This window comes from Wolffia australiana, chromosome 6 (assembly GCF_029677425.1).
Source record: "Wolffia australiana isolate 7733 chromosome 6, ASM2967742v1".
In the NCBI taxonomy this organism is placed as follows: Eukaryota; Viridiplantae; Streptophyta; class Magnoliopsida; order Alismatales; family Araceae; genus Wolffia; species Wolffia australiana.
Genome location: NC_135840.1, coordinates 4,278,143 through 4,297,745, shown reverse-complemented (window position 1 = coordinate 4,297,745; position 19,603 = coordinate 4,278,143). Strand labels below are relative to the sequence as shown.

The 19,603-nt window shown below is 36.1% G+C and overlaps 1 protein-coding gene across 1 annotated transcript; it reads right to left on the bottom strand.

Moving 5' to 3' along the window:
- Positions 1 to 386: 386 nt before the first annotated feature.
- LOC144704530 (NAD(P)-linked oxidoreductase superfamily protein) lies at positions 387 to 1,258 on the bottom strand. Its single transcript, XM_078576976.1, has one exon. It carries the CDS (start codon positions 1,125 to 1,127, stop codon positions 534 to 536), a length of 594 nt encoding a protein of 197 aa, XP_078433102.1. The 5' UTR covers positions 1,128 to 1,258; the 3' UTR covers positions 387 to 533.
- Between the last annotated feature and the right edge of the window lie 18,345 nt (positions 1,259 to 19,603).

Here is a 19,603-nt window from a genome sequence, read left to right as displayed (position 1 = left end):
AAGTTAGCATGAATGTAATTGTTGATAAGCATGCACATGACCATGAGTAGCCCTGCCAATACCTCCCAGTTTTTTCAATGTTCCCACAGATTTCCCTTCTCCTGAAGGCTGCTGCAGTTATTTATCAGAGATTCAAAAACACAATTTAAAGCGATCATTTCCCTTCCTCTAGGCTTCCAATTTGAATCAGACAGAAAATTTTCAACCACGACTCAAACTGAAAAAACATTCAGAAGATCTGTAAATAAATAATTAAGGACCATTTATCTGGGCTTCAACAGCTTTCGTTATTCCACTTACTGGCTCAATAACAAGCCAACCCTTGAACATAAAACCTCCAAATCTTCAAAAATCTACAGGAATTGCAGGCCCCAAGCCACCCAGACTTCAAAATAACCGACCAGAAACATAAATGATATGCACCCAGATGATGAATTCCGGGAAAAGTATAAATTTCTTCTCACACTTGTCGCAATCTGTATGAAACAACAGAAACAAAATTAAATTTTCTTATTATCATCAGCCAATGCTTCTCAGAAGCCCTTCGGCTTAGAGTCTTCAGCAGAGATCTTGGCGTCTTCAGCGGCCATTTGAGTACAGTAATTGGCGATCTCCCTGAACTTGGGAACGCTTCTGAGATCAACTACAGTGCCATCCTTGAGCGTGATAACAATGTCCCCCCACTCGCCAATGAACCTGGGCACAACCTGCACGTCCTTGATAGACTTGTAAGAGAAATCGCTGCGGTCTTGGCCGGTGAAACCAGAGATTACAGTCACTCGGAGATCAGTGAAGCGATAACGGAGGAAGAAGGCCCTGGAGACAGCCGCGATTGTGAGGGGCATCCACAGAAGAGTGAAACCCAGAAGGAGATTCGCTACCAGATCGCCGTAGTGAGCTCCCCCGTCGAAGAACACCGTTTCTTCTCTCGGGCCGCCGGATTTTGAAGCAGAAGAGGCGGTGGTGGGGTTGTTCGTGGGCGAAGAGACGAAAGTTCGAGTATTTCGGAGGATTTGGGAAGCGGGTCGTGGAGAGAAGGAGATGGGGAGGTGTGGGAGGGGGGATTTGAGGCGGCGGGCCTTGGCGGAGGGGAGAAGAGAAGAGATGGGAGAAGAGGTGGAGGCCATGGCGAGGTTCAGTAGTTGAGGCTAGGTGGGATGGTGCATTGAAGCTTCAATGGGGGAGAAGAAACGATGGGTGGAGGCCTTCGTTGAAGGAGATGTGATGGGTGCACAGCCATGGACGTTTTGAGATAAGGTGGGCCTGCGCCAAATTTACTCTTTGTGAAGGGCAAAGTATTTTATAAAGTTTTTTGTTCACCATGTTTTGGAGTTTATAAGTGTATTCTCTGGTTGTGAAGAACAACTCAACTGGTGTGAAGTAGAGAGGGTGCAGGGTAGCAAGTTCTTTGATTCTTGGAGGAGTTTATTTCCCAAATATGTGAAGGGCATGCTTGGTTAATGTGGTGTGTCATTTATATGTTTACTGCTTGATGTGATATAGGGGTCAAGTAGGCGAAGAAGCACTTTGAGGTTGTAGGAATACTTCTTGAGTCTGATAAAAGGTTATAAATTATCAAGGTATGATGGAGGGAATGCCTCTGAATTGGCATAAAAGAGGTATTTCGATAAGACATGTGCTTCAATGTATTTTGATGGATGAAACAAGTGAGAAGAGAAACAAGAAATAAAAGAGAAAAATGAAAAGAGGATGCTGACATCACAAAGTTACAAAAATGAAAAAGAAATCTCAAACATGCAATAAGTGAGAACGGAAAGAAGAAATGTGAGACAAACATGCAAAGAGACTTGAAAAGAAGCATGTTGATATCACTAAGTTAAAAAATGAATGAGAAAGCTCAACATTTTATCATCATTTGTGAAGTTTGCTTCTTGATTGTATTAAATTGAAGCCAAAACACACTTTAAAAACTTGGATTTTTTTCAAAAGATGAAAGCTTCTACTTGCATATTTATATAATTATTATGATGACTAACTTGGTTAGTGCAAAAGTGTCATGATTTCATCTCTCTTATGTATTTGAAGAAAACTGTATGATGTTATGTGGTTTTATGGCATTAATGGCATCATTTTATTTGAAGGTTTTCTTATGTTCCCCAAATTTGTGAGATTCGATTTTATATTGTAGATGCCCAATACGAGCACTCAATAAAATGAACACCTCAGTAGATTTTAAGCTATTCTACCATGTAACTTATTCATTTATACGAGTGCATTTTCCCTCAATGAGATGTCCTTAGTGTTTCAAATCTCTGTTTAGACATACTTTAATGACTATTAACTCCTGAGTATTTTTCTATATTAAAACTATAAGTGCCTCAGTAATTAATGCTCGATCAATATAGCCTCTAGGTAAAAACCTGCACCAAGGAAATATCTCTCAATCGTATCCATTTTGATGTATCAAAATGATGAATTGCCTTCAACTTTCATGTCCTTCATCTATAGGCAAGTTATTTCAGAATCAATGAATCTGTGACCTAAAACCTAAAGATAAATTTTTATTGAATATTATCTTTTGTACATATAAATAAATTGGCACTTTAAGCAATGATTAGGAATGCATATTCTTATCTGTTCATGATCATTGATATGATTTTTTTGAAAGAGGAAATATATTTTTCAGTATTGATTATTTTTTTATATTCTCCAAAAGTCATGAGTTAAGGCATGTACTTCTAAACATAAACTTATTAATCCTATTATTTATTCTCAATATTCAGTCAAACAATATGTTTTAGAAAAATGTATTTTCAGCGTTTACTTATCATATGATCCAATATCATCATTTGTATATTATTTAGAAATTTAGAATTGGTGTCCACTCATTCCATCATTCACTTACTTTATAAAAAGTATCTAATTTTGGCATGAACTAATTTATAATATTATCATTAAGTAGTTGATATTACTTAAGCTCAAGTACCTCACAAAATTTAGACATATCAAAATTATTAATCCAACCACTTTAGTATTGGTTATTCCATATCAAGATTTCTGATAAACTGAATATCTTAGCAAATTTTCAAAGGTGTAATAACAAGCTTTATTTAATACTGGAAAAAATAAATTCAGAAGTTTGGTGATACAAAAACACTCAATAAATCAATTCATAGGTTTCCATACTATATAATACAATGTTTTAGTAATGCTTGATGAGATATCATCAATATCAAAGGTTCTATGTGTCACATGTTCATAGAATTTTATTTGAAACTATAATAATGAAAATACAGTTCTTATATTTGAATTTTTACTTCCTAAGATAACTGAGAATGCACTTTAGTTAAGTCTCAAGAATAATCCCTCTCTTCATCAATTATATAGTTTATCAATAATTAAATTAATTATAATTTTTAAGGAAATATTTTTTAAAAAATATTTATGGCTCTAGTAAATCATGTTTAGATCCTTATTTTGATTATTTAAAAACTTTATTGCACTATCTAATTAAGGGGTTCATTTTAAAAGTTCCAGTATGTGGATTATATTATTCCATGTTCTTGGTGTTCTATGGTGTCATATTTTCAAATAGATTGATTTTTTAAAATTATTTCTTTATATGAATTTTAGTAGTTCTTTGCAGTCCTCCATACTGTTTTTGAAAGATTACTCATTCATGATGCACTCCTTTCAACTGAATTTAAAGCTATGAAGAAAAATGAAACATCCATTTTATTGTTCACTTTCAAACTCAAATGATGACGCAATTCTGCGGCTGAATTACAACTTACCCTCAAGAGGTTTTTTATTTCTTCCTATAAATATGTTCATCTATCCCCTTTTTTAAAAATGGATCCATGTCTAGTCCAAAATTTGTCCTTTCTTGATATTTCTTTTCTTTTCTCTTATAGTCCATGTTTTGAAACCAAAACATTCATATGAATATACTTTTATAAAAAATAAATATGAAAATTATTTTAATTCCTATCGTTGTTATTCTTAGAGACTCAATGATATTTGAAGATAAGGTGAGCCATATGTGGTATATCAATTTGATCTATGCCATGGATTATGTCTATGTGAATTAATGCCACCAATTAGTTTGTGTTATCAAACAACTTGGTTAAATATATTGATTAATAAATAAACATTTACTTATAAAGATTATCTTCTGCTCATAATAACCCTCTCATTAGAGTTTTCCCAAGATATTATTTCTAAATTTAGTATGATTCCATTTAATAAGACTATGGTAAATTATTTCCTTATTCCAGATATATAAAGTGCATTGCCAACCCATGTATGATCTATTTAGGATATGTAGATATCATTAATGCTCTTTGAATTTTTATTTCAGTTATTCGTTTTCATTTTTCCAGTATTTATTCAATATAGAACACTATAGATCAAGTTTCTAATGTGTATGTAGGATACTGTGATCATTAATCATTATCTAGGGTATCCTTACTATTTTTTAGTAAGGATAGTCTTGGACATTTTTAGGCATAGAGTGTTACCATGCTTATAATTTGTATCAATTTTATGCTGCCAAACATCATCTTGGATAGGTCCGTTATGGATTATATGACTGTTGAGTTAAGAAATACGATCTAAAATTTTCCTTATTTACTAAATACCACGTAGGGAGTAAGCTAAGGGTCTAACCAGAAGTATGAAAACCTTGAAATCTGAGCTTAGGCAATAGAGAGGGAAAATGGTTAGTATTGGACATATATGTGATATACAAGCCAATATCACATTCCACTACTTGTTTGATATTCAGTAATATATAGTATTCATCTTAATGTTTATAATTGGAGTCCATGAATCCATGAAATGATTTCGTGAATTGTGATAATTCATAATAAAGTAATCATTAGTCTTTAAAAATGTGCTCTAAATATTCTGATTAGATGGATGCATGAGAAGAACATCAAAATATAGATAAAATAGGACTGTCTAGTCCTGCTTGTATGATGAGTGTGGACAAACTTGTAGCACTTAGTGTGGAGACAGTAAGGATTGATGCTGGTCCTCTGGGAAAAGAGTTCATTGAATTGATTTTTATGAATCCCTAGATAGTATTGAACCTAATGTCAATCAGTTTGATTTATATCATAGCTGTGTATGTAGTCCTTTGCCCTGAGACACCAAAAGTACCTTGTGGATGGACAATTGTGTTTTGATTATGTCCTACAAGTCTCTAGTCATGAGATGTCAAACTTTACTAGCTTAGATGTAGTTAAATCCTTGGCCAGAGCATTAGAGATGACATAAGAGGTTCTCCAATGATCTTCTTGATGTAACAACTGTTACTAGAATGAAAGATCAAGATTTAACTATTAACCATACCCGAAGTCATTCAGAAGTCTTGTGCATGTGATTGGTTATACATGCATGATAACTATTTCAAATATAGTGATGCCGAACGACGTCGATGACGTCGTCCAGTCGGTATCGAGATGATGCTCAGATACCGGTGTGATGCCAGAACATGTCCGGTCGGGTATCGAGGCGATGCTCAAATACCGGGGTGATAGCGGACATCGTCGAAGACGTCGTCTGTCGGGTATGGATCTACGGAGATGCAACTACGTGATGGAAAGATTCATTGGCGGATCTACGTGTAGGCCCTGACTCGTGGGGTTTGCCAAGCTCCAGGTTCCGGGGTGGTTGACCGATGAAGGTAACGGTGACTTCCTCACCCTCGTCAGAGCGACGACGATGTCTACGGTGCTGAACAGACTGAGTTCGTGGGTGCTTTCACGTAACGGACGGGCTCGACCCGTACTTAGGGAAAATGCTCGGTAGTTTCTCTCATGTCCGTTTATCCACTCACCTATTCTAACCCCAGTGCGGTGGAGTGCAATCGAAAGATATAGGACAAAAGATAATTTAACTAGCGCGCGAGGGGAGCGAGGTACATTTGTGGTGTCGTCATCCTGGAGTTGTGGAACTTGTCGTTGCAAGAACCGGTGGGCGAAGTCGGTGGAGCTGTGCTGGAGATGGGCATGTCATCGTTCGACTGGCAGCATTTTCGCGGCTCAGGAGTCGTGCCGAGGGAGCAGAGGAGGAAGGGGAGTGAGGCATGGGGTGCAGCGACGGTGGTGCAACAGCGATGTTGGTGGCAAGGTGGCGCGAGCGACGAAGCGTCGGCGGCGCAGCGGGGGCGCAGGCAGTGGCACAGGCGGCGGCATGGCAGCAGCGCGGGCCGAGATAATGGCGCGGTTTATGACAACGGCACAGGCGATGGCGACGGCTGGCGCGGCGGTGGCAGCTAGTGCGGCGGTGGCAGCTAGCGCTGTGGGGCGCTGGCGGTGGTCGGCGGCGATGCCCCCCTTCCTTTTCCTCTTCTTCTTCCTCCCTCTCCTTCTTATTGTCCCTCTTCTTTTCTCACACGATCGTGAACTCTCTTCCAAAAATTCAATAAGACTTGAAATTTAGGGCACCCTCTCCGTCCTTTATATAGGGATGGTGATGGGCTCTATCGAATGGTCCATAAGAGGGGACCATTAGCATAGGGGCCCCTCTTGAAACAAAAAAATAAAACACATACAAAACAGCTGTTCGATGAGGAAAAGGGAGGGCAGTGCACGGAGATATGGCCCGAAAACTTACGAGTGATGAAGTGCCTTCGCCTTCCGCTTGGCATGCCGATCTAGTGGGGCTTGAGCCAGCGGCTATCGCCAACGACGACATGGGCTTTGGCGTCGTCCTTGATGGAGTGGGACCTCCTGCTCCATCATATAGGTTCTATGAGAGAGCTGACATACTCAATTCTATATGTTGGGCTACTAAGGTGTAGCTAAGTGCCCTATGGACTGGCAAATCAACCTACCAATAGTATTAAATATGATCTTGTTTAATTAATCCATATGTGGATATAGTTAGCTCATAATGTTTGAAAATAAATGTTATTGAGCCGGTTAGTTTAAGTGGCTAAGGAATAACCTAAGGGTGGGGGTGAATTAGGTTCTCAATCTATATTATTTTTTTATTTTTTTTAATAAACCTAGGATTTTCCAACGTAAGAAATGAGGTAGATGAAATGGGAGACACAACTTTTTTTAGACAGCTTAGGCTAATCCTTAATGTTGTTCGAATGTATGCGTTCCGAGGTGATGGTGTCCCCTAACCTTGTTTGTGTGAACGCCCCCAAGAAAATTACTTGGAAATAGAGCTGAAAAAGGATACTGAAACAGGAAAAAGTTGATGAAGTTTTGTTGTCCTCAACCCTGGTGTCGTATGTCGTCAAGGACGTCGTCTGGTCGGTACTGAGAATGGTGGCTCGGTACCTAGATAGTGATGTCGAACGTCTACGGAGTCGTCATCCGACGAACAGATAACCATAAATGGGTAAATGTAACTACAATAAAATGAGTGTGTCCTACGTGTCGAACTTGCGGGCCCCCACTCTGGGGAGAGTGCCGAACTTTGAGCTCTGAAGGGGTCATCGTGTGATGACGACGGTGGCCTGTTGAGCCTCGTTAGAGGGGACGAAGGCGACTATGGCACCAAAAAGAGTCAATACATAGGACTCGCACGTAACGGATGGGATTGGCCTATACTGGTAAGACACTCAAAATTATCGTAGATTTCTTTCACTTTCTCTCTCACCTAACTAGCCCGAGCACGCTGGAGCCAATTCAAAAATATAATGCAAGGAATAATGTAACGAGCGACTGCAGAATGATGTACTTCGTTGGCGCAGACTCGTGCAGATTCTTTGTCAATGACGATAGGTGCAGTTATGGGCAGCGTAGAGTGGGGAGTGGCGCGGAGTAGCATGATATAACTTGACTGCACATGGGAACGCGGCACTATGGCAAGGATATGGGTGTCGGAGGTGAGGACAGGAGTGCAGCATGGCCCTACACACACGACGACCAGAATTCCTGAGTGGGCGATATCCAACCCGGAGGAGGGCAGAGATTTGGGCAACTCGACCTTGATCCAGCATAGGCTCTAATGGATCAACCGTAGCTGAATTTTCCTCCATGGTGACCCTAGACTGCTATGATCAGCAGTCAGTCGGTGGTGTGCAGAGTCGCATGGGAGAGTTGCAATCAGGCGACGGGCATCAGGCATCACTGAGTGGCATTCTCGGGGCTGCGGATTGACCAAGCAACTGGCAGGGCACTATTCGTCCTGATGCAATGATGGGGGAAGGGGCCAGGTATGCAGTTTGATAAGTTCACGACCGCCTAGGGCCAAGCATCAGGAACTCTCCGTTGAGGCAATAGATGGCTACAAAAACTGTTCCTACGTGGGAGGTGCCAACAAGGACCTCGGGGCATCGATCAGGGGCGAGGGAGACTATAGCGGGGTTCCAACCCAAATACACGTGATGGACGATCAACATCGTGGTGATGCACCGTGAGAAGGGGGGTCAGCAACAATTCGTGGTGATCATGTAATTTAACGGCCCGGGCTTCTCTAGTGGTGGCAGGAAATTGTGGCGAAGGGGAAGGTGGATGGTTGGCAATCTCCGTCCCCCTCCCTAGCAAATGCCTTCTCCAACGCTTGCTTTCGCCTTCTCTCTCCCTCCTTCCTCCCTCCTTCCTCTCTTCTTCTCACATTGAGATCTGATAACTGAATAATAACTTCCACAATAACGAGATCTGAGTCTTGACGCTCCCATGATGGCCTTATATAGGGCCATGATGGGCCCATTACATAGAATTCTTTATGGGGCACTTATGATATGGGGCCCCATTTTACAACAAATTAAAAATAAAGAAAATACATTTTAGAAAACACAAAATAAACATAAATCAACTCTAATACGGAATGACAGGCGACTGGACGGGTACGGACACGACAAAAACAAACACAGTAAAACAATGAATCGAACAAGCACGAACCGATGATGATCAAAAGGCGAAGATTACGAATGTGCTTTACCCAGAGTATTTAAACCCGAGTGGCTTCGCGGACACTTGGGCATGCTGGTCGGGTAGAGGGGTAGATGAAGATGATGACAATGGCTTCGTAGACGTGGTGGCGAGTTCGGGCTAGCGCTCTCCATCAAATCCCAAAGTCTTCCACGGAACAATGTCATTTGACCTACTTCAACTTGGCCCCCAAAGCCTTCTTCTTATGGCCCCAAAGCCTTAACCTGACTGACCACACATATCTAGAAAGAAAAAAATATTTTTGAACAATATCTTCTCCTCAACAACACTTAGTATGACAACTCCTTTAGTAGTATTCAAGACAAGATCTCATTTCATGTATTCAACAAGAATATTTTCAGCTCAAAAATTTATAAATTCGGAGATATAAATGTAAATATGACTTCATTTTAGTAATACCTCCCTATTTGTGGTCGCACTTTCCTCAAGTCCTCTTCTCCTCCACGTTCCTGTTTGGATGAAATGCCTTGATTTGTGTTTGACCTTTGGTGCTTAAAACTCAAATATATTTTTCATTCCTGCACAAAATGCATCGACTCTATCTGGAAAAAATTTGCAATTCATTTTTTCACAACTGCTATCTCACACTGACTGTTCAAAATAAAATCAGATAAATATCCGGAGATCAATCCTTCCATGTTTTTAGTTTACTGCCTGATTCCTACATGTCCAACTTCTAACCCCTGTTACTCTTTCAAACTCAACCAAAAGATGTGATTCCAAGTTCCTTGGATTTTTATGGATGTTAGAAACTATTCATATTTTTATTCCAAGTTCTATGGACTTGGACTGAGTTTAGAAACAAATGTTGTCTTCAAGGAATGCTAAAAAACTTCTTGAAAATTGCTCTAGGGATTGAAAGATCTATCTAACTTCTGGAATATGATTTTTAAAGGCCAAGGAGAAGGTAGTTTGAAATTAGGACTCAAAACTGCATGTCTGGACTTAGAGATCTGAAACGGCATAATCACAATTTGTCAAAATTTGAACAATCATATGTATGGATTACAATTAGACAATATCAAACAGTAGTCATTTTAATTTTGAATTTTTATATTTACTATTTTTCCGCATGTTCAAAATACCTTTGAAGTGTTAAGAAAAAAAACTAGCTGTTATGCCAAGGATTTCAGTTTTAGAATAATCTGAAACTTTTAGGTATGTTTATCACATAATTTATTCAAGATGGCAACAGTGGATAGTAATATCTTGTTCCAAACAGTTTTCATTAAATCATCAGTAAATTCAGCCTTAAATACTTGAATGTAGTAATTAGGAAATTAAATAAGTTACTAAAACCAGTCCAATAGAGTCAGACTAATATTTGAAGTGTTAGAAAGTATGTTTAGCTTTATGTCATAGAAAATAAAAGTCCTAAAGACATGATTTGACTCGCTCACCATATGATCAAACTAAGTAGCCTTTTGATATAACTAAGGCTGTTATTTTATCTTCACTTACAATCAGTCAACTAGTTGACTGATGGCATATTGTGCTTTGATCACAACCTTTATTGAGGCATGCATTACTTTGAACATTCATCAAGATACACATTAAAACATTTTACTAACATCTCTTAAAGATTAATCTTCAATCTCCCCATTTTTGATGGATTTCAAAACACGCCAAAGTACTCATATTTTTATCTCCCTTTTTGAGAATGATAAAAAAGATTAGGATGGCTCCTGCTAGTTGTAGCCCCCCCTACATTCTAGCTCCCCCTACATTGTAGCTTCTTCCAGTGAGACTATATGGAGAGGAAATAAGATTTATGGTAGTGAATATTGAGGGATTGATAAGAATATCCAGGACTCAAAAGATTATGTGGATAAGTCTAGATGCTAAACATTTAAAAGGCTAAAAGATGATCATTTACGGAACTAATAAATCAAATATTCAATTTCTGTGGTGGCCATGTTTTGGGTTTATCTATGTTTTCAGTTTTCAGAATTCTAAAAATTGAGAACTAAAGTCATTTTATCTGAGTTTAGATTGAGTCGATCATGGGCAAAAGTCCCAGCAGTTTGGTGATGGAGAACAAGATAAATTAGTGTATTTGATCTAATCAAAATTTCAGGGGCGCGAATGAACACACTGGTAACTATAAATATTAAGAATAGATGTATATTTCTAGATTTCAGATGACATATGAAAACTATAATATAATATTGTAGTACTTTGTGTGTGAGATACTATCTATTGATTAGATCAAATGACTCTTACTGGGGACTGCATGTTCTTGCTAATCGTGCCACTTTGCATGAAGCAGGAAAAAACATAAATCATGAAGAAAACTTGCTAAAAGGCTCAAACACCTTGTTACTGGAGGAGAGCCTTTTTTCTTTCAGCCGGCCACAACTAGAGCCTTGTCCCAAAACTGAGGAGAGGGAGAGATGGCTAAAAACTCGTTTCTCAATAACACTTCGCCTAAGTCATGCACATCATCAAACTCATTATCCAAATAGAGATCCACCATGATATCTATGATACCAAGTGGACTTATCAAAACTATACTCCATAATTATAATTATTTCATAATAATCAATAAAACGATCAAAATATGTTTATTCACAAAAAATCCTAAATATGTGCTACCATTAATGTGTAAATGTTTATTTAAGCCATTACAAGCATATATATTGTGAAAATTTAACCAATTTTTTTTTCGCTCTAGAATAATATTTAGTCATCTCATACTATGAGATAAGCACCCGATTTACTTATTATTGTACTCCCTAAATCATATTCTTTATTAAACAGTCTCGTGGTAGGACAAGTGCAAAATCAAGCCTATCCAATAGTATGTGCCCTAGTATTCTTTATTCTTTTATTGATTATGTTTTTTACTTTTAAATATTAAGACTTATCTCCAAGGTATTAAGTAATTATTTAATATTAGTTAATTGAGTTTAAACGCATAATTTAGTGTGTTGATGAGTACTGAAATTAGGATTTGAAGTCGTAAGACCTAAATGGACTGTTCAACACTTAGTCAACAGACACTACTTAATTAATATCAATATAAAAATTTGGAAACTTGTCTCAGTTATATCATTTTAGAATGAAGTAAAAATATTTGGTATCAGGCATGTTTATACTTGCAAAGCTTTTGAATTTTTTAGTCCAAAATAAATTGTATAAAATATTTGATTCCAACCTGAAATTTTCAGACAATAAAATCATTTCCTACATCATTATGTTATTTTTATTGAATAAAACTTGAAGTTTCCTTTCTAATTAGAAGGTAAACATTTTACATACATATTGATTTATTTCATAGTAAAAACTTGAATGGTTTATAGAGAATGAAATATTGGGATAAAATTCATATAGAAATAATATTCAAGAAAAGATATAATTTCTAATATTTTTTTCTGGAAACTTATAGGAATAAAACTAAGATACTATGGGTGTTTATTTTACCAATTTTTTAAGGATCATAAATATTATTGATGAATTTCAATAGAGAAAATTTAATATTCATTCTATTTTAAATTATTTTCATCTTTTCAATTACGAAAAAATGATGTAAGATAAAAATATTAAATATAAATTTAACTCATATGAAAAATGAATTAAGATAAAAATGAATTGATTTTTTAAAATGGAGAAAATGAGTTGATTTTTTGCAGAGGAAAACATTGAAAAATGAATAGAAAATAAAATAAACTCCATTAAAACAAATGTAGATGTAATAAGCCTTGAACATAAACATTGCATTTTTTTCCAATGTTGGAATGATGGTTCGTGAAGAAGGAGAAATAATTTTAAATCCCTATGCCCTCAATGGTGTTTTGTCCTTCACACAAAGCCAAATTACCTAGGAATAAACCCTGTTGTTTTTTGTTACATAAGTTGACATATAAGGTTTAAAATCCTCTCAGATCAAAAAATATAAATATAAACATTATGATCGTGTAGTAATAGAATAAAAATTCTTGCTTTGATTCAGATAAAATAGTGGCACCCTTTATTAAGATATAACACATCCCATCTGATTATATATTTGATACTTTATTGCACAGTACTTACTTCAATAACATGATATCAGTATTTTAAATAATCTATGCTGACCTGAAGGTAAAAAAATAGCTAAGAAAAGTGGTCACCGCCTGAAGGTACTAGGGTACCAGAGTGAAAGTGGTCACCACCAGACATAAGTAATGCTTTAGCTGGTACATGGAAATGCATGCCATGGCTTTTCTGTCTATCAATAACCGCATGCATATCACGGTGAATGTGAAGACCATTGTCTCGGCAATAATGTGCCAAACTAGTATTTGAGGTGAATCCACCACTTAAGTACCCATGCATAAGAATTGGGACACCCAATTCTTTGGCAAAAACAGCTCTCTTCTTGATCATTTTTTCCCAAGTACCTTCGGTAGCATTTAGGTAATGCCCTTTAATTTCACCAGTTTCAGCTTGTGCTTTATAAATTGCTTCAGCACAGAATAAGAAACGGTCTCTCCAACGCATAAATGGTTGTGAGTTTACATTTTCATCATCCTTGGTAAAATCAAGTCCAACATATAGACATTCATAAATCGTTCTACAGTAGTTTTTCGCAGATAATCGTAATTTTGGTTTGATGGTACATCCTAATAGGGGACGACCATACTTTGTTCAATTTATCTCTTTCAACTTGGATCCCGTGAGGTGCGTCTTGGAAAGTTTTGTAATAAGCAGGATCTCAAATCTTCCAAACGTAGAGCTCGTAAAGCTTTAAACACAAATACGTTACCTACAATGGAAGTAAACATGTTAGTAACAGAACCTTCTTTAAAAAGGTCTAATGGGTAAGCTACATAAGCAATATATAGATTTTCTTCTCCAGCAACAGGTTTGATATGGTAGCATCATCCTTTGTAACGGTCAACACTGGTAAGACCATCAGTCCACACTGTTGTCCATGTACCAGTAGAATATTCCACAACTACTGCAGCCCATGCTTCTTCAGGTGGAACTCCAGATTGAGGAGTTACTCGGAATGCTGCCAAGATATCAGTATCTTTTGTCTCATACTCAGGAGTATAATAAGTCAATTTGTAATTTTTAACCCCTGCTTTGAATCCAGCACTTGCTTTAGTCTCTGTTTGTGGTGACATAAGTCCCTCCCTACAACTCATGAATTAAGAATTCTCACAACGACAAGGCCTACTCGACGTGGATTAGGCGTGAATGAAACATTTGAAAAGAAAATAAATTATTTTAGAATTTATTTTAATTTAATTATCAATTAATATTCTCAATTAATTAATAATACCATGTATTTGATTCGTCAAATACATCATTATTGTATACTCTTTGATCTGTATGGCGCAACCCAACCTTTGATTTGCAAATTTATAGTTTATCACTTTCTTGGTTTTATTTAAATGTCTTTCTTATCTAAATAGTTATCTAACTGTCTTATTTCAATATTAAATATACTCTAAATACTCAAAAAAATCCCTCTTGACAGTGATATATCTTGTATATGTAAATCCTAGATGTAAAAATTAACCTAACTCATCCATCAAAAAGGTATAGTCTAACCCACAAATGGCAAAAAATCCATCTGAAAAAATAAAAAAAATAATGAACAATGAGATAGAAAAAATGAATAATAGATAGAGTTCAGGTTCGAATTACATAATTACATAAATCATAAAATAAGATATGATATGTATGGAATTAACTATAATGGTAGATAAAAGAAATACACTTCTTCATGCTTCTTAGTCATCTTCATCTACTTAAGTTGAAAAAAGATTGTGGTTAAACTTGAAAATTCATTCATTGAATGAGAAAATGATTGAATTAGATTCAGTTGGATAGTACCAACTAAATAAAGTGCTAACTTTCATTTATTATTGAATTAACCAATCAACTTGCTATCAGATATTTCACTTTATCATCATTATGAAAATAAATCCTACTACTTCTGGGACTACGGTTTCAACATTGGAAGAAAACAACCTAGGGTGTATTGCTCAAATTATTGGTTCAGTACTGGCAATTGGAATCATATTAACTCCTATTTATTTATTATCTATGTTACGGCAGATGTTCTATGGATACAAATTATTCAATCTTTCAAACTCTATTTTTGTAGACTCTGGCCCACGAGAACTCTTTGTTTCAGTCTGTGTATTTCTACCAGTAATAGTGATTGGTCTATAACCTGATTTAGTAATTTTCTTATCTGTTTATAAGGTGCAAGAAATTGTATATAAAAAAAATGTTAATTACTATCGACAGTTTTCAGGACTAAAATAAAAAAAGGCAAAGTCATTCTCATCTCAGAAGTTAATTAGAATTGATTGTAATAGCATTATTACATTGCACATTTTTTTGAGATCCTTTAGAGTAAAAAAAGGTTCTCAAAAAAAATGACACAAAAATAAGTTATTTGGTTGTGGAAAAAAAAATTGATTAAATTTCAATTCACAGCTAACTTAATATGAATGAACTAAAACTATGTAGTACGATTCCTCATAAATTAATCCCAAAATAGCATATCCAAATTATAAAAAACCCTATGGAAGCGACTATTGCGGAATTCATACCTTGCCAATTTTTGGTTGTTCTAGTGTGTGAATAAATCGTGTATATTGTCCATGTAATAAATGCCCAAGTTTCTTTAGGGTCCAAATTCCAATAAGATCCCCATGCTTCATTAGCCCATACTGCACCAGATAGAATCCCTATTGTTAAAAAAGTAAATCCGATGCTAATAACACAAGAACTCCAATAATCCAATCTTTCTAGTAATTGATGTTTGTAATAATTTTTAAAAGAAGAAAAAGTAGTTTTATTTAAATTTTGAGTCAAAGTTAAACAGTCCATCTGATCAAAATTTGATGACCCAATTACTAATTCTGGTTTTCAACAACGATTTTTATATTTTTTCTAAAAGTGATTAGTAGAAGAGCAATTCAAAATAATGATCCAACTAAAAGAGCTGCATAACTTAACAACATCATACTTACATGCATCATTAACCAATGGGATCGTAGAGCAGGGACCAATTAGGCTGAGGGTCTTGGTGTGAAATTAATATAAGGGTTTTTAAACAATAAGTAGAAGCAGATACACAAAAGACTAGAGATAGAAGCTATTTGGATACCGGAAATTCAAGTAACAAAGAGGTTGCCTGACCTAAGAAATATTAAAACATAATTTAGAAGACAATTACATTTACATAATAGGGTTATATTGGAGCAACTTGACCTTGAGAATGGGATAGCATGAATGGGATATAATGTACCTGAGATATAGCATGAATGGGAATGAGATATAGTAGGCGGGGATGTGAAACGTTGTCTGATCCATTGAATATTGGAATGGATTAAACATTCGATTGATTGCATGCAAACCTTGAACACTTAGGTTGGAAAGTTGATTTAGACTAGACCCACCCATTAGGTCTGATTAGATTCAATGATCTGGCCCAATGTTTTGATCAAATAACTCATCAAGTTGATTATGATCATCCAGTTCAGACCTGATAGAAGCTTGTGAATTATTTCCTATAAACATAAGTATACTAAATGAAATGAGAGACACATAGAGAAAATGAGTGTGTGAGAGTGATGGAGAAAATGAGATGTACAGGAAGAATGAACAAGAGATAACAAGAGAGAGATAGAAAAAAAGAGACCGAGTCAGAGAGAGCTTAAGAGGTTACTATTGGATGGTAATATCTTGACTAAAATGATGTAGTAAACATAACAGAAAGTTTTGTTGGCATAACCTCTAAGTTTTTTACTCTTAACACTTGAGAGGTGGTTTGAACTTATGCCAAAATAGTAAATGTACAAATTCAAAATTAAGAGGATTACTCTTTCACGTTGTTTAATCATAATCAATAGATATGACTGTTGGACTCTTGTTAAATTACCGTTATGTCCTCTCATATTTATTAATCCATATATAAAGTTTTGAGTTCTAATTTGAAAAAAACACACTTCCCTTGCTCTATGTAAATTGCAGTCCAAAAGCTAGAGATATCTCTCACTCCCTAAACCAATTTTCAAACACTTTTTCATCATTTCTTTGAGAGGATATTTGTTGTTAACAACAATCCCATTCCATAGAAATTGGACTCATGTTTTCTTGGGCAGAATGATTCAAGATTAAAAGAAAAGAAAGCTGGCCTCTGAATTTTCCATGCCCACGACCTTTGTGCTAACTTTGGCAACTTTTACATATGTTTGGGGTTGATTTTGGGATTTTATTTATAAGTAGTTGTTAACATTCATAAAAATATATCAAACTTGGAATCACATCTTTTGGTTTATTTTTGAATGAGTTAGATGGGTTCGAACTTGGACGCGGAGGAATCATGCGATTGACTAACTTGGAAAGACTGACCTCTAGAGCTTGATTCAGTTTGATTTTAAATATATTATCTGATATAACATTTTTTGCTTTTCGTGTTACAAATATATACTAGCTAAAAATTGTATCATTTGATGCAGTTGTGAAGAATATAATCTAGTTTAAGCACCAAAGGTCAAACAAGAATCAATGAATTTATCCAAAGAGAGAGGTGGAGTATAAAAGGACTACAGGAAAGAAAATCCACAAACAGGGAGGTATTGTTGTGAGGAAGTCATAATTACATTTGCTAACTGTTATCTTTTAATTAAAAAAAAAATTATTTGAAAAAAAATTATGTTGAAATACATGAAAGTATGCATTGTCTTGAATAATGCTTAAAGAGACTGATTATATATCTAATGTTATTGAGAAGAAATATGTACTATTCAGAAATATATCATTCTTGTTATATCTTTGTGTTCATTCAGGTTAAGGCTTTGGGGGCCATCATAAAAAGGCTTCAAGGGTCAGGTTAAAGTAGGTCAAGCATCATCACTCTGTGGAAGACTTTGTGGCTCGAGGAATGTTGGGTTTTGGAGGCCTGGATTTGAAAGACGAACTCAAAATGATTCGCAGCTAAAGACCTCAATGAACTCGTAACATCATAAATAAAATAAAGAAACAAATAACTTCTACACATGTCACACCCGTGATCTTTTGGATCCTCGAGTGAAACGAGTCAAGTTGTTCATGTCTACAACCTCTAGACATATCCACGCACTCCATCCCATGTCGAATCTCTTCCTTTAAATTAACAAGCTTCGTTCACCCTCTGTCATCATTGCTGTCGTGTCCCAATCACATCGAGAATGGAGAGGAGCTACAGGGAGAAGGGAGAAGAAGGGGAAGTCCCCTCAACAATTCAGGCATGGGTGAATTTTGTACAAGGCCTTCTCTATTTATACTGAGTGGGTATTTTTATCAAAAACTCCCAAAATTAAGAATATCTTTTGACGTCCAAAAGACCATTTACATATGACCCTCTAGGCCCATGTATTAGTCTAGTTAACGACTCCAGGAGCCCAATAAAATTTATTGGCCTTCCAATCTAAATAACTATATCATCATATGGATTAATAAATATCAGATTGATCTTAGCCCAATCGAACCTATGGGTGCCAAGCTACACCTTGTTCTCTAAAAGATACAAAAGAGTGTTTATCGGCTCACTTATCGAACATGTTTGTGATTGGTTACTATTGTTTGGTTATGTGCCTTGGTTGAAACATGGAAAACATGATTCCATGATGCGAAAGCATGAATTGGTTCTCAATCGATCTATAAAATAATATGTCCCATGTACCATATGGGGAACTTGTTCCACCCTTTATTTTCCCCCTCAGAGATGGTTTTGAAGCCGTTCATGTGTTTGGCCTATAGATGTATCCACACAATCACTTTGTGCTTGGATATCCACCTCTTCTTCTTCAACTCTCCTTGAAAATCTTGAAGATCTTCTCACCATGAAGACACTCTCCTTGGTTGAGTGGAGAAGAGATCAAAGTGGATAAAGTGGGGCCCTTTCCTATTTAGATTTTAGTTGAGTTTTTTTCTCAAAAACCCATTAAGTAAAATATATTTTCCAATGCCTATATGATCTTATGCATGTGACCCTCGAGGACCACGTATCATTCTAGGTAATAACTTTACATGCCCAATAACAATTAGTGGTTAATCATATTAATTAAATATATTAATATATTTATTAATTAACTAAGGATCAATTTAACCCAATTGACGGGTTACGTTTCTATCCCGTGGGGTGCCAAGTTACACCTCAAGTTCTAGAAGATACTGAGTAGTGTTTTAACTCTCACATGGAATCTTTACAGTCATTAGTTATTGTATATGTATAATCCATCATTCGCACGAAACTCTCGAACGACTTAGGGTATCGTTGATTGTTAAACCCTAATCCATCGTCCAACTAGTACTCATGTATAATGGGAATCATTGGAGAATGCCTTCTCCAATATTCTCACTACCATGGCCAGTAGTTTGATCCATCATCTTCCTTGAGTAAATCTCCATTTATACCAAGGGCAATGATTCCGTCTTGACCACTCAATTATCTCCATGAGTTTCTTATTACATTCGAGCTATGACTTATTTGAATCGATGGATTAGAGGCTCATAAGTCATAGTCAAAATATGGTCATCCATTCACGATATATCCTTGGTGTCTTAGGTTAGTGGATCGCTCATATAACTATGTCATGAATCAACCTTATTGATGTTTAGGTATAATATTATTCAGGGATTCATACGGATCCATCCAGTGAACTCTTTCTCTAAAGATCACCCACTATCAGTCCTTAGTGTTGTCATACTAGTAGACACAAGATCAGTTATACTTA